This window comes from Adelges cooleyi, unplaced genomic scaffold (genome assembly GCF_023614345.1).
Source record: "Adelges cooleyi isolate 19-005CV unplaced genomic scaffold, UGA_ACOO_1.1 ACOO_flye_CR_arks_rails_tigmint_CR_PRNA_30, whole genome shotgun sequence".
Lineage (NCBI taxonomy): Eukaryota > Metazoa > Arthropoda > Insecta > Hemiptera > Adelgidae > Adelges > Adelges cooleyi.
Genome location: NW_026095971.1, coordinates 18529067 through 18551783, shown reverse-complemented (window position 1 = coordinate 18551783; position 22717 = coordinate 18529067). Strand labels below are relative to the sequence as shown.

The 22717-nt window shown below is 35.5% G+C and overlaps 1 protein-coding gene across 2 annotated transcripts; it reads left to right on the top strand.

Moving 5' to 3' along the window:
- The first annotated feature begins 524 nt into the window (after positions 1 to 524).
- On the top strand, positions 525 to 22374 carry LOC126838530 (protein held out wings). 2 transcript variants are annotated; one of them, XM_050573029.1, is made up of 9 exons: positions 525 to 1129; positions 11008 to 11141; positions 16898 to 17014; positions 17460 to 17600; positions 17782 to 17881; positions 18022 to 18363; positions 18694 to 18765; positions 19959 to 20115; positions 20940 to 22374. In XM_050573029.1, exons 1-8 carry the CDS (start codon positions 997 to 999, stop codon positions 20069 to 20071), a joined length of 1152 nt encoding a protein of 383 aa, XP_050428986.1. In that variant the 5' UTR covers positions 525 to 996; the 3' UTR covers positions 20072 to 20115; positions 20940 to 22374. The 2 variants fall into 2 exon arrangements, with proteins under 2 accessions (XP_050428986.1, XP_050428987.1); XM_050573030.1 differs by lacking the exon at positions 18694 to 18765 and having other exon boundaries at positions 20940 to 22373.
- The last annotated feature ends 343 nt before the right edge of the window (positions 22375 to 22717 follow it).

Genomic DNA, 22717 nt, shown 5'->3' with positions numbered 1-22717 from the left:
GCAGCTGCTGCCGTAGGCAAGTCGACCCGTTCGTCGGCGCTCGTATCCATTTACGGCGGGTGTTTACAAAATAGTCGAACGCGTTAACTTTTGAGTCATTCGGTTAATTTATTTTATCCGCATGAATTGATAATATAATATAATCATAACGACATTGAGGGTTTGGCCGTTTCTTTCATCGGATAAGACAAAAACAAAACAAAAAACCGGTGTACCTATCTCCCCCCCTCAAATAACACTGGACAACGGTCTCGTGTCCAGCCGACTCTGCCTCCAATGACCGAACCAGGCTTTAGTATTTGCTAAATAATCCGAACTTTAATAATTATAATACAATAATGATAATAATTAAAAATAATAGCAATAATAATAATTATTGTATAACAAGTGCGACAGCGGCTGTCGGCTGAGGCATTGTCATCTTGTCTGGTTCTGTTTTTCACCACACCGGCGGCGGTGTCGGCGCATGCGCCTGACGGGTCGACGTCGACCGACCTACGGGCCGCGGCCGAGGTTAGTTTAAAAGAGCACTCGTCATCGTGTGCGCAGTCCAATACGCGTCCGCAGTCCGAAAGTAAATTTTCACACACACACAAATCGTTTCTAACAACAATAGTATTATATTTTTATTCGTATTATCTCTTCAACATAATAATTAAAATATAATATTTTCGGGCGTAACAAACGAGTGCGACGCGTCGTTCGACCGATAACGCTAAACGGAGTAAAAAAAAAAAATATCTATACATTCTTACAATTGATAATAATTATTAACAAAACAAATAACGCGCAAGGTACCGACCGAGTTTTGTTCGCGGACAGCAATCAGAACACACCATCGATAAACATAACAATTAATATGTCAACGGCAGGTTTGGCAGTCTGATTGAAAAACGCACAAGAGCTCGATTCGCGCCGAAAACGCCAAACGACAAACAGCACCGACCACGTAGCCAGTCGGTCGTTTAAGAAGCGGCGTACATACACAGTCTTTCCATGAAAATGACAGATATGAGCGCGGTGAACACGCAGAGCATCGCCGATTATTTGGCGCAACTGCTCAAAGACCGCAAGCAGATCACGGCGTTCCCGAACATGTTCATGCACGTGGAAAGGCTCATCGACGAAGGTAATTACAAAAAAAAAACATCCAACTTTTATTCGATAGGCCAGACGGGCACAGCGATTGCAGCGCGCCGTCCCGCGTTTCGGATAGCTTTTCGGAATTTTTGGTCGTTACGTTTACAAATCAAGACACGGCCGTCGGACGTAATTCGTGATAGTCTCTCGCAGGCCCGTGTATATTATTATTTTGTGCGGTAAACGCAATAAATTATTATCATCGAACGTATCCGGACGCACGCACGCCCGTGATAAGGCCGCACACAGGCCTCAGCTGATTTCGGTTAAACGCTTTCTTTTCTAGGTCGCATTTCCATACTCGTGTGTTGGCTTTCGCGCCCGCAACCGGTCTCCCGTTACTATTATTATTATTGTTACTTTTTTTTTATCAATTATAAATTATTGCAATAATTAGAGGGACGTCAATTGACTGTAATTATTCATCGACCACGAGAGCGGCCAGTAAAGGTTTTTGGCGGCTTCGTTGTGTTGACTATTGTACACGAGAATACGAGTAAAATATTTATGGTGTTTTTTGAGCGCGGCGCGCGCCCGAAGGCCGCTCGAAGATGTTGCCATTTAATAATATTGTATATTATGTAGTGTGTACTACTATTTAATATTGTACGAACTAGGCGTGTTTATAATATGTGCGCTCACGGATTCGGTTTCACGACCGGAATGTGCCGCCGCCGCCTCGCCGTCCCACGTGCTCTACAGGTGCCGCCGCCGCCAGTGCACCTGTGCGCAGGGATCGACGTGGTGGGCCGGGCCTTGTCGGGATCTCGCCTGGAGTCGGCGCGCCGGTTTAGTCGCTGCGGCGTGTCCCTCTTCCCGTCGGTCCCGTCCCCGTGCCTGCGCTCCTGCGTCGTTCCCCAAAGGGTTTTCCGCACACATGTGTGTGTGTGTGGTGCTGGTGTGGGGCGTTGCGCAACAAGTGGGCCGCCGCCGCACCCAACCCGCGCCATTCGACTACACACATTCGTTGCGGGGCCGCTGCCTTCTTGAAACAATAAAAAACCTGAACGCCTTTTATATTGTTGTTTTTTTTCGCCTTAGCAGCGCGTCGTCGGTCAGCGGCCGGCACAAGTGGTTACGAGAGCTGTTAAAAAACTGCCGAAATCGACGCGTAGGCACTTATTGTTTTAACAAACGTACAGTAATAATAATAATAATTTTTTTCGATGATCTCATCGATATTGCCCGTTTTGTCCTCGTCGTTCGTAGACTATGCGTGTGCGTTGCCGTTTGGCTAACTAACGGCGACGACTAGGTCGATAAGAACGCGTTCCTTATTCGTTGTCCGTATGTTCCATTTGTTAGTTATTTTTTTTACAAAATATGTTCTTTTTCGCTTTGGCCCAGAGAAACGACGTTTCGCCGATAACGAAGCCAATAACCGCGCTGGGTATCGATAACAAAATAATTTCTACGTTCTCGACGAGTGTTCCGTTAACTAACAATACAATCTATTGTAAACCTTAAAACGACATTGACGTTCACAGCTTGAGAGCAAAACATGATCTATAAATGGGTCTTTCTACGAGTAAATCAGGAAAAGTTTAGATGCTCAAAGGCATTTTTTTTCGATGAGCCGAGTCTCCCCCAATGTTATCCTAACGAACTGTACGTTTTGTAAATAGTTAACTATCTGAACGATGTTAAAAACCGCCAAAATTAAAAAAAATGTAATTTAGCACAAATTCATCATGATCTTAATTCAGGAAAACTTTATTAATAATCATAAAAAAAAAAAAAAAAAATGTCCCCTTTTGTCATTTGCGTCGATGGTCGACCGGTTTGGCTGATGAAACCCTGTTGGAAATGTGTCGTGACAATATTATTATGATGTTCAATGTTTCTCAGTCGTTTCCATAAACAATAACAGTGTTATTATGTGGACGACGACGATGAGCGACGGTTATGATAGGGCGGAACCTACGGCAGGCGAAACGCGGAAACGCTGATAAGGAAAATATTTATTTAATTTTTTCTCATCGACTCTAGTTACAGTTTAGCTTCTTTTTTTTCAATTTATTTATTTTACTCGCGTACTTGCACAGTAAATTAATATAACCTGTTATTTGTACATTATATCCAATTATTGTAATCCGTTCGAGACGAACCTAGTGGAATCACGTCTGCGCGTTATCGGAAATTTTTATTCATTTTGCGGTATCCTTTGTTGTTTACTGTTATTTTTTTTTTTACACGTAGACCGCTAACGTTTGTTTTGTGTACTGTTTTTTTCTTATTTTTCTTATTAATCGCTTTGTTCTTCCGTTCGGAATAATAATGGTCGATGGTCGAGACATTCCAAAGCATAATAATATTGCACTTGTCCCGCGTTACTCCACGTCGACCCACTTAAAAAGTCATCGGCGTTTGTATGGAACGGGGTTGTGGCCAAATTCCCGTTTTTATGTTGTCTTACAACAAATAAAAATAAATACAGTTGATTTAAACAAAAAAAAAAACAAACTATTATGCTGACTATGTAGTTTTGAGCAAACTGTTTTTGTTTTGGCAACCCATTTTTTTAATTGCCTCGTTTGTCGCATAGAACAGACGTTCGCCTTTGGATTGACTGCGAGATTAAATAATAATTACCTCTTTGGACGACGATAATAATAATTATTTTACCGTTTGATGATGACGAATGAAACCGCGGTCCGATGTCATTGACATGTCGGTTGTTGTTAGCAACGGGCGGTATCCATTATCGAGTTGGGGTCGGTATAAATTTCACTTTTCCCAGTAACTTTTCAACGTGGAAAATCGTTCACGAAGACACTTTGTGGTAGTATAAATCAGTTCCGCGGTAAGTCGAGCCGAAAATACATTTAGAGAGTCAAGTTGAATTGCTACAGTACCCTTTGGGTCTCCGAAAATCCGAACGTTTAAAAATAAACGCATAGCGTAGCATAAATGCTAATACTGTTGGAGGTTGGTGTGAGTCTCGGATGTTAAAAATTTGTTTTAATTAAAAAAAATTGCCGCTTTTTATCTTTCATATTGGCGTTGTTTGGTTTAGTGTTGTAATTGTTGATGGTTTTGTTTTATCAAAAAAAAAAATCAAAATAAACATCTGAAAAAGGAGCATATTTTCACTACAAATTAAATGAAAGAATTCTAAACTCGGCCAGTCAAAAAAAATTGTTTGGTGTTTTAAAGTACAATAGTTGATGACTAAACAAACAGGCACGATTGCTAGATAACGAACTTTTCCTATCTTTGCGCATTTGCACGCGTTTTGCCTAGTCGTGGAAGATGTTTATAATATTTACTATGAGAAATTATCACTGTAAAACGTATTTTCCCAAGTCTGGGGCAATATTATCCAGTGATGATCATGCCTGTTTATTGTTATGCGATAGATAGAGTTGTTTTATTTACAAACATTATTGTCTCTTTTTACACGGTCTCCTTGTGAGATAATGTACACGTTTGGTGTTTTTACTTTTTTCTCTTATCGACCGCGTCGATTGTCGATAAATACCGGTCGGACTCCGTTTAACCGTGCATTTAGCCATTTCTATCGTAATAATATATAATTTCCTTATAATTTTACAGTATCCAACTGTCCTGTAGGCAATCGTCAAACATCTGAGGAGGATAATTAGCGTTTCGTTTTGTTTGGAGCGAAATCGGCTGCGGAGTCTGTTAAAAATCTATTAGGTGTCCAGATGACCTTTTGTCGCGTTAAACCGTTCTGATGAAAATCTTTCGTCCGGAAGTGTGTCTTCCACCGGGCTTTGTTCTCCTAAATAAAAACTACGATTAGTCTCGCACGACCTTTTGACCGCGGGAACGGCATCCTGCATTACTAGTTACTTAGTACTACTATTAACACACTATGATAGTGTCGTTTAGAGGTTTCTTTGGGCGCAGTGCCGCCGACCCATATTTTAATAACATATGCGACAGAGTCGATATCCTTCCATTTCGCACCGAGTAATTCATTTGTCCTTGGCCGTTATATTATGTACAAAAATACATTAATAATAATAATAACAATATTATATACATTACGACGACGTTGTCACAATTCGTTTTTTTAACACCCGAAGCAGCAGAAATTGTCAATTATTATTATTATTTATATTAATATAGAACGTGCTCTGGCGAGGGACTAATAAAGACAACGGCTGTTGTTCTCTGCAGTTTTTTGCTTTCTTACAAATGACCATAATAACGGCTTTATTTAAAAGATCATTATTACAACGAGGAGACCAGTGTGTACTGCCTTCCTAAGCAAAAATGGCGTAATTCGAAAAAAATGTTTTTTTTTAAAAACCCGATAAACAAAGTAAAATAGTTTTCTTACTTGATTTAAACAGTTACAAAAAAAAAATATTTTTCGAGTTACGGTATTTTTGCATAGGAGGGTAGTGTGTAGGAATATTGTGACAAACTCTGACGATAATGTTGCAACCGGCATATGGTGTGTTTGTGTGTTTCATCCGAGACTACTGCCGGCCGCCGCCACTGACCCGCATTGCTATCTATGGATGTGGTTTGAAAGTTCCCGTCGCCACTGATGCGGTGCTTTCACGTTGTGGTGTCCGACCAGGGGCGAAGGGGGCCCGGCCTGTTGTGCGTGTGCGAGGTAAGGCTAAATCGGAGCGCCAAAGGGGTTTGATTTACTATTTATTCAGGTTAAAATTCGCGTGTCCGACCGCCTAGGAGGAGATTATGGCAATGGGAAACGGTAAAAATTGTTTTTGTTGTAATTCGAGTGAAAAGAAAAAGTCGAATTCAATGTGTCGAAAAAAAATTCGTTTTGGCCCACATGCCTAATAAGGGACCGGTCGTCGGTGCAGTTCAGTGCGGCGACGACCGATTGCAGTGGCCATTGGAAACTGCCACGACGACCGGAATGCGCCGTGCACCGTCTGGCCTGGTCGTACACTCCCTCCTCCTCCTCTCATCGTTATACGACGGAAAACAACTCACCAATGTATGTGTCTTTGTTTGTGTTCGTGTTATGTCTAATATTATTATTATTCTGATATATCCTCGAGAATTTGCCTAGTGAGTCTGCCGTCTTAAGTGCGTTGTCGCCGTTTTGATGCATTGGTAAAAGTTAAGCAATTTTCAACAAAAAGTTGAACTTATAAGTCAATCCTAGGATAACATTTCGCATTTTTTTTTTACAATTCAGTTTGTTTCTCGTGAAAAATTGTTTTATTATTACACACGGGTGATTTGGACGTTTGCAGTAAAGCCACGATATAAATTAATATTTTGTGAAAACGGTATTGATCTACGTTTAAATTTGTCGACACGATCGAAAATCCTCTACAAAACTTTAATAAAATATTGTCAAGTAGTCTATAGGTACAGTATGAATCACGAGACTTGAAAATGATGTGTTTTGAGTGCGGTACAAATACACACTGTACACCCTTAAATAGATGACGGTAAACCATGACTCTTCGTAGATATTTTCTCCGACAATTATTGTCTGTCTATACCGGATAGACATGGTAAGAAATGAACGGCGCGCCCCCCTCGTCTATGGTCGGCCGGTATGAGCATCGAGTGTGAGAGAATGACTCAACTTTTACCTCGCACGGTAGAATTAATAAGATATTTTTGTCCCAGAATTTCAAACACTAGGTTACTTTGATCATAAATTATCGTGTAAGTTTGTGGTAAGAATATTAATTGATAGGTACCATTAACTAAAGATATCTTCATCTATGACTGTGGTAGGTTGTGTAGCTCATCATCTCCTTTGCTCAATGGTGTAACTGATTTATTTTTTTACCATTTGCAGTCTTGTTTTAAAATATGCATTTGCATATTAGTACAAACCAAATTTTAATTTTGCATATCTTATGCTAAACACAAATAATGCGTTGAAGCATAATGGTTTATTTCAAATAATATGTATACTTATCATATTTAAAACATATACATAACTTGTATAATTAAAATATATATATATATATAAAATATTAAAAAAAAATATATATATGTATAAAATATTAAATATATATATATATATATTTCATATGATCTCGGGTTTTTAATAATAATAAAAATGTTACTACAAATTCTTTCTACTTTAATACCATATAATTATATGTGAAATTTAAATATTTACCATTGACAATAGGCTTTGTTGTTATCATGTATTTAACAATTTAATTGGTATTTTTATATCGCTTACTACGCTGTTTATGTAGACAGTGTTTTAATATACACTTTAGACCATAAATGCTTGGTATATTTTGCTTTATATTTAACACATTCTTTAAGTACAGCGTTACTGGCTCTACTAATAAGTAATAACCATTATATCTGTGGTTAACACTAGATTTTTATTTTTTAAAAAAAGGTGTATTCGTGTTACTTCCTAATATGACTGTCAACAGCAATAATAAAAATAATATAACAATTAATAACTACAAATATTGTAGTAATATCTATTATTATTATTATTTTTTTTTATTGAGGAGTGGTGTGTAACCGGTGACAAGCATGCTCGTCGGTTATCAACGACTGTTGTACTGACAGACTTAAAAAACGGATTTGTAAAAGTAGATCCTGATTGTGAGCTATAGTTGCAGTTTGTAGTTCATATTTTAGCTTAGGTTATTAATTATTATATTTATATATTTTTTGTCAGTTCGAGATTTTGCGTTCTCAGAGGATTTACCAAACTAGGTTTTGTATAAAGAAAAATCGTATATTTTCAGTCGTTGTGACATGTTTGTGTGTGTAATATCAAGTATGTACATATGTGTATAAATAAAGAATGCTTGTTGAAAAAAGTCAAAATGGCCGTCACGTGGTAGACGATGCCAAGTGCATCGGGCAAGTATCTATTTTGAGATCTGGCCGTCTACATGGCCTGTGCGCTTTGCTCCCCTTCGAAGAATTAACGCAACGCCAGTAGCCGAATAATAATAATAATAATAATGATAATAATAAGTAAATACTTTGCACCGCACCCCGTTTAAGTATAACAAAAATAATTTTCATTACCATTGGACGGTTAATTAATAAGGGGGGCCCGCATGTGTAATAATAAAATATAAATAAATTTGTCTGTAATAAAGGCGACGCCGCGCCCTTAGTTATGAGGGTAGTTTTTTATTTGTAATGTATATGAGCGCGTGCTGGACGTTGTTCGCGGTGATCAATTTTACATTTTGGTTTAATTGGCGAAGTACCCACCTCTTGTAAAACCACTTATCTAGTTGCACTCGTGACCTGATGAAAAGAGAAATTTTCACAGTAATATTTAAGTCTTTATAATTTATAAGTTACAGCGATAACTGCAAGTGTGCTAGAAAAATATTTTTAAATAAATAATTCCAATTGGATTACTTCATTCGAATTTCATAAAATATTAACATTTAAAAATAAAAGTTCTTCCAGCTTCACGGTCCATTCCCGGACGATAAACTTCTGCTGCGATACATCATTCTCATCTCACTCGCATAAAAGTTGATCGGTGAAAATATAACATATTATTATAAAACCACAGCACTATACAAATCCTCTCCAGCCAAAAGTTGTAACTAACCATTGAGTTGTACAGAAATATATATATATTTATTTTTATTATGTATTATTGGTAATATTTGCAGTGGATGTGTGTGTGTGTGTGTGCAAAAGAAGCTAAGAAGACAAATAAGGGGGGGGGATTCAGGTAACTTTAACCAAGAGTCATTGGTAATTCGAGACACGACACGGACTGAATAGAACAATGTGAAAAACACCGGGAACGGGGTATAATAAATTTATAAGTAGTACATGTGTAATATAGACGAACGTAGATGTCACAAGCGCTCCTGACTCTGACCCGGCAACAACAGAAGCAGCAATAATAATAATAATGAATGTAGCAATCTTGGTGTATTGTATTGTTTTACACGGCCTAGTAATGCAATACCCATTTACCGATTCGAGAAAATTCTAAACGTTTGAATTTCGTAAAAAACGAAAAATTTGATGATTTCTGTTTTATATTTAACTTTCAATCTTGTAGCGGTTGTCAGAGACATTACTCAAGCACGAGACACACACCGAACCCGTCACGAAGACGTGATGAAATCAAAATTGCTCTGAAACAAGCTTTTTTTAGAACGAGTTGATTTTATTTTTTTTAAACAGACGTTCCGGTGGTTTTACGAAACCGTAGTCGTCTCGACCAAGACGCGTTGTTATTTTTATAATTGTTAATTTTTTTACTACAATATGCTTTCAGTATTTTTTATTTTTGGTTCGTTCATCGACGTTGCACAGTACACACCGCAGCAGCCGCCGTAGGGTTGAAAAGATATGTTATGACTTATGTGTAAAACAGATGTTATTTAAAAAAAAACTGCGTTTTATATACTTTTTAAACCGCGTTTCTTTTTTACTAATAATTAATAAATTTTTTGGATTTTGATTTCGTAATTTTTTTTCAACTCGCTACGATTAGGTTAACGTTTAACGCTTTTTGTTTCTAAATCGGTTTTTTTTTTTTGAAAATCACGTCCGTCTTCATCCCCCACGGGTGTCTACATTTTTTTACTTTACAGTAAAAAAAGGGTTCTGTACTCGACAAAGAGACCTTGAACGCATCGTTTCCCTTCTCTTACTACTGCACCACCACCCTCCCTGCCCTCTCTCGGTCGTTCGGGTTGTACCGGCAAACCGGTTTGTATGTAATGCACTTGTGTCGTGAATAATACTACTGCGTGGAATCTCCCGGGGTCCGGTTCCGCCGCCGCGATAAAGTCTGACCGACGCGACGAACACCGCTATTCGCTGCTGCCGCCGCCGTTGTCGGGTGTAAGTCGATCGGGATTTATGTAATAATAATGTAATTCGGTCGTTCGTGGGCGTGTGACCCGTCGGCCGTTTCTTCGGCCGCGTTTACAACGACAAAAATTTAAAACGTTATTGGGTTTTAGTGAGACCGCGCCCGGTAAATGTATAGCGCACATGATAGGAAACTGTCGGGCCTTTGTGATCCGAGAGAATTATTTCCGCGGCCCGTTGTCGTCGCGCGGACGGCAAAGAGGAGCGGCCGTGGCGTTACGGTTGGCAGCGTAACGGCGCCGCCGCCTTGCCGCTCGTCTCGAATATACTACGCCCACCACCGCGGTCGGCCGCCCGCCTGTCTACCTACCGTCAGTATACTGCGCCTGTACTCGGCGTTTACTGTTCCCAAGTTGAAATAATTCTTCTCTCCGCACCTTTGCGCCTTATTCATCATCACTATAATGATTCATACCGTTGGTCGTCATCGATTATTATTGGAAATCGTTTCTGCGGTTACACGACCAGCCCTTGTGGACATATTATGCGGGCGGAAAGCTTATTAATTTGTAATAAACGAAAACGTCATGTGGGAGACGACGACAATAATACTTGTTAAATGTTTTTCTTTTTTTTTGTATACCTAATAGAAAATGTCTAGTCTTAAAAAACCGCACTTGTCGCCTAATAGAGTGTGTTGGTGGTTGGCCCGCCGGTAATTCCGTTATCGTGGGTAAAATACACCGTCGGAAGACAATAGAGCGGCGGCGTCTGGGTGACGCGTATCCAAAAATGAGAATTACGGTGGTTACGATACAAAGGAAATCGTACCTACGCGTTTTATTACGAAGGTTGTTGTGTTCTTGCGAGCGACGCGTTTTTGTCGATAATAAGCAAACAGAGGAGTGTTCCTTGACGAATAATAACACCATGATGACTATGGTATATATAAATATTATGTATACCTACCTAAACTATAAACGATTGAGCGTTTGTGCTTGCATTATATTATTGTGTGTGCAACGAGATTAATAAAATTACTAGATTGTTTTTATTTCTATGTGAAAATATCGATCAACAATGGCAATAATGAAACCTATTTCGTTTGCATGTTCACAGAAATCACCAAAGTCCGAGCCAGCCTGTTCGAGGTGAATGGCGTCAAGAAGGAACCGCTCGTTTTGCCGGAACCGGACGGCGCTCCCGTTACCATTACCGAAAAAGTGTTCGTGCCAGTTAAGGATCATCCGGAGGTAAGTCTCGACGGCGTCGTGTGCGTTTGTGTAGAATAAGGATATTACACGTCGGGGCGGCGGACGACGGCGTCTGCTCGAGGAAACGGACGACAAGTCGGTAAAAATAGACGGATCCGTTGTACAACACAGCCGCCGCCGCCGCCCACACGTCACGCGCCCGTGCCAAGCGCTCTTCTTTTCGACGGGTATCGCGTGTCCCGCGTGGCACTTTCCCAAGTCTTTTCGGGGTTTATTTACGAACCACCGCGACATTGTTACATTATACCAATAATTCGAACTACGCGCTCCTGGAGAAAATCTTGTAGTTTTTCACTCTTTTTATTAAATGGCCTTGCCGTTGGCGCAATAGCAGTATCATGTGTGTGTACACACACACACACACTGTATAAAATATATTATTATTGTATTATACTTGTGTATGTATAGCTAGAGGCCGGAGGAGAACAATGTGCTGTGTGCTGGATTTATATTATATTATTATAATCGTACCGGTTCTATCGTTTCTTCTTTCCTTTTCCACTTTTCGAAACGGCGGTGAGCCTACTTCTCGACGGCTGTTCGAGAGAGAGACCTTGACTATGGAAATCTACTCGTTTTCATTCTCCGGTTATGTGTGTGTTTTAATTTAACGCACATGCCGTACTCGAATGACCCTTCCATGTACACACATACCGAGAGAGGCTTTTTCTATAAATAATAATACACAAACCGCATGTGTGTGTGTGTGTGTGCTTCCTGTGTACCCGAAGATTCTTCTACCCCACAGGCACGATGGCAGCCGTTTCACTACTATCGAGACTACCCCGGTGCTGTCGTTATAACGATACAATTACCCACACCCGCTGGCGGTCCATGTGGCACATGTGTTTTTTTTTTTGTAAAAATCAGTTTGGAAATTATTTTGGTTCCTCTGCGCGTTTTACCCGGTAGTAAAATTAAAATAAAAAATTGTATAGTAGGACTAGTTAACATTGTTTTTTTAAATTAATTAAATATAACTCCTTCATCTCCTTCGCCTTCGTCCCAGCTATTTGAGGTCGGCACCCTCGTCCTGAATTTGCACTCGACACGATCTCCCACGTCATATTCGAATTTAAATTTACATAACAAATTTAAATATTTAAAAAAGGTACCCTGCAGTGGTAAAATATGTTTTTACGTTATGTAATTTGCTTTATTTCGACGTAAACTTGTAAAATCCAATATGATACCTATGAATATATTTCTTTAATTATTGAATAAAGTATTTTTTTTTTATTTAATAAAATTTAAATGTTTCAGCATATTAGTTATTACATGCTATACAATTTTCTTACGTTCTAATTACATATTACAAATTAAGTTACTAGTTACAATTAGTTTAAATAAAGTAAAAATCGATAAAAACTTTTCTTTTTTAAGGAAAACGATTTTATTATCATGAAAGTCGTGCACTATACGGTATAAAATAACTTAATATTTCACACTGCATTATCATGATATTATTAGCTGTAAAAGTCAAAGTTAAAGTATATTATGTCAACCAATATAAAAATATAGTAAAAAAAACATAGGAAAAAAAGTGGTAGAACATGGATTCATATTTTAGATCTCTAGTTTGATAATATATTTTGGTAATACAATTGGTGGGCGCTTGCATTGTATGACTCAATTTGTGCTATCAATTGCTGACTGTATTTAGTTCGAAAGTATGAAGAAGTTTAAAGTCTTGGGATTATCTATAGTCTATCTATTATAGTGTCGCTTCTAGTCGCAAAAACAATATGGCAATCGGATTTTTTTAGCGGCTTATAAGGACCCATGTAATTTTCTTAAAGTATCCATTCTGGTTATTCTGTGATAACAATGTTTTTTGATAACGGTCCACAGGTTTTATCAGTGGTCTGCCCGTTCTTAAAAGAAAAGCAAAATATTAAAGAATTTAATTCTACCGTCATCGGTTCGTTACATCTGCTTCCGCCAATCTCCGGTTTGACGTACATACTATTATTATGTATTATATTATAATATTAATGATCGTCTCACGACTAAAGTATTTTTTTTTTTTAATCGTATCTCTATTGTCCGTTAAACTATCCGGCGGTGGTTTCGGTTAATTTGTTCTAACCGCACGTCTTGTTAGCCTGATAAATATTCATTTAGTAAATGTCCAATGGATTTACTTGTGAAACGAATGGAATTGCACAAAAACCGATCCTTCATTGTGTTTTTCGTTTTTTGGTATGATTATTATTATTATTATTATTTTTCATATACTTGGAACGATAGATTTTCTTGAAGGTTACGACAACCGTTTTTTAATCCATGTGGTGGTTGTGATAATGAGTCATCATTATAACCACAGTGTATAACCGTAGTGATTTCTCAAAGCCGGTATTGCATGCGACACATTAAAATAATATTATGTTCCAACGAGATGATTTCCATATGAACTTTTATTATTGTACGGTTTGCGGTTGTTTTCTTACATGATTTTTTTTTCTTGCTTTAAACAAGAGTCACGACTTGTGCGTAGATATTTTTTCTCCCGTCTACAGTGTCGGCTTGACAAAAATCGCGTACACCACCGTTTGGAAATTAAAATAAATAATACTATAATAATAAACATTATTATAATAGCGGAAAAATGGGTTTGCCCCGGCCGTCCTTGATAGTCGTTTTGTCGCAATACCGAATAATAACAATAATAATGATAATAATAACGTGTAAATTGTTTATGGGATGGTCGAAGCCAAAGAAGTCGACTTGCGCGTCCGGGCGACCGTGGATGTCCTTTAATGGAGATACCATTTGTTTTCTCTTCCACTCTTCAAACAAATTACACCATGTGTGTGTGTGTGTGTGATCTGGCCGACCATATTATAATATTATTATGTAAACGCGCAAAAATCGGGTGGCGGTAAATCGCAATGAATATAAATATTGTATTTATTAATTACACATTGTGCTGCGCCGGGGTCGACGTTTTTATTTTATAATATAATATACAAGAGGAGGCGGTGGTTTTATTTGCGCCTCAATGTTGTGATCCGATTATATATAAAAAGAAAAAATATTCCAAAGAAAAAAAAACTGAGAATGTGCGGTGGCGTTTCCAAACCATACGCGAGATACGATATCCCACGCCGTTAAATTTCCATACGGCGGCCGGCCGTGGTGTGTGCATTATACACGGCGTACATTTATAATATCGTTACAACGATTATTATATTATATTTTGGTCGTTTAAAAAGAAAAAAAATCATCGTGGTCCCCCCACACACACACAGACACATAGAAATGTTAAAGATCATAAACGTGCCAGAGAAAACACGGCGGCGACCGGAGGACAGACCATATGGTCGTCGCCGGTTCTTTTTTAGGATCGTGACAACGCTGAATATGGCCAACCGGCTTGTGCGAATGGCGGCGCCCTCGCGTGTCGGCCCGCCGCCGTTTCCTCCTCACCTCTTCCATGAAAACTCTCATCGATGGTTGTTATTTTCCTCTCCTCTCTCTCTCTCTCTCTCTCTCTCCATCGATGACCGAACTTCTTCCGCCCGCGACGGTACCGAACACAGCGGCAGCTGTTGCCCGTTAACAAGTAGAATTATTATTATGAATTGCGTTCGTTTCCTCGTCCTTACGGTGACAATCTCTTAGTTAATTTGCATATTATTATTATTAACACACTATGTTGCATGACTCGGCTGTGGAAGAGAACGGCGGTGGTCTGTGTAATCCTTTTTTGGAAATGTCGTGTCGACGGGACGGTGTTTTTTTTTCTATGGGTGTAGGTACACGGATTGTGCGTTCATTAGAAGAAGACGTCGTGTCAGCTGTTAATCGATCCTCCGGTCTCGGGGCTTTGGTGATGATATATTTTTTCGTTATCTTTTTCTCTTTGGTTATGAGTTGACTTATTACTGTGACGCCAAAACCGGCGAAATAAATCGACCGTCGCCAAAAAAACACTGGTGGACGTGCGATTTGGCCTGACGGTTAGTCAACAAAAACAGTCTTATTTATAGAGCGTTCCTCTTTCTCTGGATTTAATTTTTTTCTGGCAACCGTCGCCATCTCCGGTGTGTTTGTGATTCTTGAAAAACACACGTGGTTGTCAGTTACGGTTTGTCACGTTTTATTATTATTATTATTATTCCATAATGGGGCGAAAAAGGTCGAGAGCTCAACAATCCAACCGTAGTACAAAATATTATAATACTAATATTATTTCTACAGCTATAATGGACCTGAAACAATGTAGGCTCCATCTTCCACGCAATAATTCACAAAAAAGGATCTGACCATCAACTGCGTTTCAGTGATGATCGTTAGTACTGTTTTTAAAAGGGTTCGACCAGGATATTTTTGTCCCGTACGTTTCTAAATTTACTGTTAGTAAAGGTACGGTGGTTAGTGTGGTCGGGGTAATAATTTATTGTGAAATTTTTAGCTAACAATGTCAAAAGAACCTCTGTTAAGGCTTTATTCGGTCCGAGTAAAATCATAAACAATATTTATAATTATATACCGAGTGATTTTCTCAGGGTATTAACATTGACATCTGTTTAAAGTATTGGGCACATATTAATAATATGAAACATACAATGTTATCGACCACTTGAAAACGTTGAATGTTATGGAATAATAATTACAGCAGTGGATGCCAAGTGTCATTTTAACGTCGGCCATAAGCGTCGTACTCTGTTTAATTATTTGTGAGCTGAATTTTTTTTAATGTGTTTCTACACGCAGCCATAGGGCTTGTTCAGGATCCAGTAAACAGTATCGTTGATAATATCATGTAGTTGTCAGTGTTTTTTATTTTTGTGTTTTCTGTAAAAAGAGGGATATCCTCGACTATAAGAAAATACTTGCATTGCGTTAAATCCGTTTCGTGACAGTTGTGCTAGCAGATATTATATCAAAGGAAACCGCAAAAAACATACTGACAGATTTTTCATGTACATTTCATTCTAATTAATTGACACGTGAAATTTGTTTTACCCTGATACTGTAAAAAAATATTCTGACCTCGTTAATGCAGTTTAAAAATTTTTTTTCAAAACGAAAAACGTCGTTTACTTTAAATAATATGGGATACTAGCCAAATTTAGATTATGTCAAAATAAGTAAAAAAAAAAAATATATATATATATATATGTATAAAACCGTAGGTACTAAGATAGTATTGCATTAGTTGTTGCACTCTGCTGATCATTAATAAACAAATTACACTTAGAAAAAGAAATCATCACAATGATCAGTTTGATTAACAAAATATGCTCTATATAGTCCAAACACAATTGGCTTATTTACTGGAATAATTTTTTTTCCACACAAAACTGTTTTTATTTTTCGTATGTTGTACGAAAATATAATTTACACGAGTAGATAAAATTTGAAATTTTAACTAAAAAATGGCGAGGGTACTTTTAATGTTTTCAACATAATATCATATCTTTGAGGGACGTAGGTCTCTACTTCAGAACCACATGTCTCGTTGACCCTTGTGTCGTTTAAGTATTAAATTAACCGTATACATATTAGTCTGATAACTTAAATATTAATTAGAATTTTTTTTTAAAAATATATATTGTATATATTCTCCGGCGACGGATTGACGACCCGTCCCGGAAGCGAATTCGTCAAGAAACCATCTCATGATGGCAGCGTTGGGCCTTCATGGCCCGTTAGCTACATGATGATGATGATATTGTATATGTTGATTGGTACACAACTAACGTATTTTGTGTTGTATTGTTTTATAGTTCAACTTTGTTGGAAGAATTCTGGGACCTCGCGGTATGACAGCCAAACAACTCGAATTGGAAACCGGTTGCAAAATCATGGTTCGTGGAAAAGGATCGATGCGCGACAAGAAAAAGGTGCGTTAACGCCGATGACTCCTCAACCTTTCGGGTACAACAACCGTACCCGGATGGTTTATTATTATTAATAATTGTAGCAGTTGATTAATATTTTATTTTTGTACATCTTGTGTTGTTTTTTAATTGCTAACACGTGGAAATTGTATTACAACAGAACCGTAAGTAGTAAATTTAGAAGAAGAAAAAAATAACAAAATCTAATGGTGTCTCCGGAAGACACCACCGACCCAATTAATTTGTATATTCTGCGGTCAAGGCTCTTTGCGAAAATATACATAATAAATTGAGTGTCATTTTTAAAAGCGTCTGTTCGAACAAACTGCCTTCCGACTTGAAAGGCAATTTGTACATTGTACTTTTGGAAGCCCAAAGGTACATCAGATCTTAGACCGATACTGCCCTAAAACTAATCGAGAACTTTTTTTTTTGTTGTGATCTTAAGGAGGAACAAAATAGAGGTAAACCTAATTGGGAACATCTTAGCGAAGAACTGCATGTTTTGATATCGGTCGAGGATACGGAAAACCGCGCCAAACTCAAGTTGAAAAGAGCAATTGACGAGGTCAAAAGGCTTCTGGTTCCGGTGAGTCAATATTTTAACTGTTGTTAGCCATTCAATTTTCATATTTTATAGTTTGTGTGTGATTTTCGTGTACATTAAAATGTTAAGTTAATGATACATGTTTTGTTATTCACAATATAGTATTTTGAATTTACATGTAGAGATATTTGTTACTAATATTTCATGTATGGTTTGTTCACAGGCTGACGGTGAAGATGAACTGAAAAAGCGACAACTCATGGAACTTGCCATCATCAATGGAACTTACAGAGATTCAAATGCTAAAGCTTTAGCCGCTGCTGGTAAATTTTATACTGTTTAACCGACTTTAATAATAAAATAATAATTGTTGTGGCAACGACTCACCTTTCTAAATATAACATAATATTTAAGTTACAGTACATTTTTAATCGGATTATAATTTAAATGCTATTTTTTTCAGCCTGTGATGAAGAATGGCGCCGAATGGCTGTAGCAGCAGCAGCAGAAACACAGCGATTGTTATCACCCCATGGAATGGGTGGATTGGCTACCACGTTACGGCCACAGGCAGCCACTCCGATGGCCGCTCCACTTATACTCTCTCCCCGTATACCAACTGCCATCACGACCTCTGCCGGTAACCCCGGTGCCCCTCAGCTTCTATCTCCTGCTGAGCATCATCACCATGCTGCAGCAGCAGCCGCTGCCGCTGGTCTTATATACACGCCATATGCTGATTACGCAAACTATGCATTAGCCGGATCACCGCTGATCACAGAATATACTCCTACCGATCACTCGGGTGCGTTGTTGTTTGTTTGTTAACAAAAAAAAAAAAAAATAATTTAAATAAGAAAAATAATGGTTGAATGCACTTGGGAGACAAGACTATTATTCTTTGGAATAAAAATATTAAAAAAAAAATTACTCTATTAACAGTATCCTCGTTCAGTGTACCAATAAATAAATAAATAATTTTTTTTTTTTTCTATGAAGACAGAAAAGAAATAATAACCACAAAACAATAATACCTTCAAACCTAATCAGTATTTTAATTTTTACTTTCAAAAGCTTATTATGTTTATGAGGTATTTTTTAAATTTTAATTTATTTTTTATTATTATATTAAAAGAATGTTCGACCAGATACATGCTAATGGTTCCAGAACTGCAAGGGCTCACCTACCGCCACTGGCCAAATCAACGTTAGTGTGTACCATCCTTAATATTTGGCCTTCCAACCCTTTTTTTTTATGTTCGCGAGGTGCTATCTTATTTATGTATAATTTTAGGGATTAATTTTATTTTGATATTCCTTATTATTTATTATAATTATTTATTTTTTTGTTTTGTTTTTTTTATTTTCTTATTTCTCACGCGCTATTGAATCTATTTTACTATATGAAGCTTTAATTTTTTTTTTTAGAATTAATTCCTAGATTATATTTTTATCTTTATTATTATAATTACACCCCTTCTTTACCTCTGTTCTTTTTTGCGATTAGGCAGTTTAAACGATTAGTCTAACTCGACTAAATTTTTTTTTTTAAAACTAGGTGTGTACTAATAAATTTTAATACGATAATTGAACATTTTTTTCCTTAATAACACTCCTCAAGTACTTCCTAATGGAAAGCATCTAACTGGTTAAACAAATTTGATAAAATAAAATGCAATTGTCTTAACTTAGTTTGTTATTGAATACGAGTAAACATTATTATACATGATACAAATAATTTTTATAAACTCTTATGTATTTATTAGTCAATATTTTCAACTAACCGAATAAATCAATCCTTTCGTCATAATAGATAATTAAAATCAAAGTGTGACTCTAACATGAATAATAATGTTTTAACTACCATAAACACATATTAAACACATTAGGACCCAAATTAACAAAATACTTGAGGGACCACAAAGAACCACCAAACAGGTCGTTTTACTCATCGAGAAGGACTTAAGCTCCTTACACCTAAAGTTCCTTATTTTTATAAGAATGAAATACCATGACAAACCACTTTTTAAGATTTAACTATGTTAAGTATATTTTGTTTTTTATACTATAATATAAATATATACCTATTTATATATTATTATATAATAGTAGTAAAAAAAAATCATATCAGGCTGATTATTTGATTAATGTTATGTATAATTTTTTTTTTGTGATTGTTTAGTACACATCTATGTTTAGAATTTGTTAAAGATTTATATATATATAGTTATTATTATATATAATTATAATGTTTATTATTTTGTTTTGTATAAGTTTAGGGGGTCGACTATTGTTTTAAAATGGAACCTGGCGCTGCTACAATGTTTTTTTTTTATTGTTGTGCATTATTAAAACTGTTTGTATTATTCAATAAAATAAATAGAAATAATATGTTTATAGCAGGTGCAGCAGCCGCGGTCGCGGCGGCGGCTCAGGTCGCAAAACAAAGAAGGCATTTGACTCAGATCAGGGATCATCCGTATCAGAGGGTTGGCACTTCGATTGTCAATTAAAAAATATCCCGAAATTAAAAAAAAAAGTTCTTTGAATTTGTAAGGTCAGTTGCTATTCGTTTTTTAATTTAGGATACAAGTTAGTTGAAAAATGGGGATTGTTTAGGTACGAGCACTAAACCATTGAATTTCATGACATTTTTATGACCTCGCGTTCAAAACTTTCAATTATTTCATTTTTTTAATAGAAAAATTTCTACTCACTTTTCCGATAAGTTTTTTTTTTATGTTTTTTCATGGTTGTGATATTTTTGTTTGAAATTGTGTATTATATTTATATTATTTACACTACATAATTCATACGTGCATGCGAATCGCATATATTATTATTATTAGTATTTACTTAAAGTATTATCGTATTCATGTGTATAGGAATAAAAACATGCAGGTTTAGGTGCTACTTATAATTGTTTAGTATTTGTAGATATAACATAAGTATACTTTTCACGTATTGTGTTCTAATATTGTATTTAACAGCCATAGCAAGGATGTATTACTTAATATATATATATTTGTTTTTTATTGGTGAAGGCAGTTGTTGTGTGACTGATGTACAATAATGTGTTTTATGCACCGTTTAATAATTGCATACAAATAATAAAATTTTGAAACGAAAAAACAACAGTTATTGCTAAAATTGAAAGTTTTTTTTTCTTACTCATTTAACGCTTTTTACACATATGGTAGTAAATATACACTAATAAAATGTCCAAATAAACTCGGCCGAACACTTATATGTTTGACACCAGCGTACTTACACTAATACAATAATAGAACATAATACTTTAGCTGCTATTTTTTTTTTTTTTTTTAAATATTTCATTACTAACATGTTTTTTTTTACATTTTTTTATTTAACCTCAAAAAGGCTTGCGGACATCTAACATAATGGACCTTTATTTTAACACCACACAATGCAGCCTGCAGCCGAAGTGCGACGAAAGCTGGACGAAACTATAATTAACAACTAAACAAATATCATTCTGCACACATAAACACACTTCAATTAAAAATACGCAATTTTGCACTTGGAATTATTTGTCTAACCATTTTTATTCTGTCTGTCTAATCATTTTCGTAAAATAATATTTGTTTTTATTATTTATATTATTATTAAAGTATTCAATGTTGTTTCGTAATACTTATTTAAAGACTAAATGGAAATATTTTTGTTGAGTCATATGCCTTAAAAAAAAAAGAGAATTTTTAAAAATTATTATTTTATTATTATTATTATATTCATTTCTGCATTCTAAGGAGACATAGGTAAATTTTACGTCATGTTGTCACTAGTCTTAGTATTTTGTTTGTTTATTTTCAAAACTGCGTTATGATTTAATAACATAAAGTATACGACAATTTAAAAAAATGTTATATTGAACAAACTTTTTTTACCACTCTACTTATCAAATTTCTCTTGTTAGGATAGGATTACAACATAAAAAATACAAACATTTATATATATATATATTTTTAATATTGTTAATATTTGTAAGACCTATTTTATGTAGCGTGCAATAAATGTTTTTTTTTTAGTTAGAAAAAATTTGATATAATTGGTAGAGAGTTCAGTATTAAAATATAAAGCAATAAAAAAAAATTAATTATACTATGCCAGGTGCCAAAAGCGACCCATGCCAGTTTGCTCTACGTTTTTATTATATTAAATATATATATATATATATATATCTTTTTTTGTTATAAAATTATAATTGATAATTATAGAAAAAAAATTACAATAAATTATTTTATTAGTGTTATGAATACATTTATTTCTATCTATAAATATATATATATATATGTATATGATATGCGCGTGTATAGGTATTTACGTTTATAGGTATTTATAACATTTAAATTAAAAAATTAAAAAGTTTTATAAGTACTTAAGAGCCTAATAAATTAGACGAATCTTGATAAGGCTTTAAATACATATATTTGTTGTTTACGAATCTCAACTTCAAAATAGTCTTGTTTGTTTTTTTCTTGTTATTTTAGAATTTTGTAGTTAATATATATAAATTTATAATAAAAAAAAAAAAAAATTATTTTTAGTTTTAATAGTAATTTTGTTTGTAGTTGAGCATTGTCTACCAAAATGTTTTGTTAAACACAACCGAATTTTAATGTATTTCAGGCTGATGTGCCATAAGATGATTGTCATAACTAAATTATCTTTTATAAAATGTAGATTTTATGTTATTTTTTGAATAAAAATGTAATTTATTTCAAATTTATTTTATTATAATAAATTAGAAAAAAAAAATGATATGCTTGATATTTTGCACACATTTAATTTGTATTTTTATTTTATAGAAATATTTTTTTATAAAAATATATGTAGAAGTTTCTATTTTAATCAAATTTATCGATGTTGCATGTAAGGTTATACAGATTATCATACATTTATTTTATAAATAAAAAAAATGTTTTTAAAGACACAAATAAAAAGCATGTAGAACAAAATATATTTGGGCATTTTATTTTCATGTTTTTTATTTCAATCGTTGATTGAGAAGATAAATAATTTAGGTACTAAATAACTATTTTATCATAATACTTTTATTGTATTTGTCGGAATTTTAACTAGCAGTGATTTGGACAATCGGGTACCAAAATAGTTGTGCATTCTGTACTCAAAAATCT

Excerpts from the sequence above, each read along its gene's own strand:
- LOC126838530 (XM_050573029.1), top strand. The coding sequence starts at position 997 with ATGAAAATGACAGATATGAGCGCGGTGAACACGCAGAGCATCGCCGAT. Across the intron at positions 1,130-11,007 it reads GGAAAGGCTCATCGACGAAG|AAATCACCAAAGTCCGAGCC; the intron begins GTAATTACAAAA and ends GCATGTTCACAG. Across the intron at positions 11,142-16,897 it reads CAGTTAAGGATCATCCGGAG|TTCAACTTTGTTGGAAGAAT; the intron begins GTAAGTCTCGAC and ends ATTGTTTTATAG.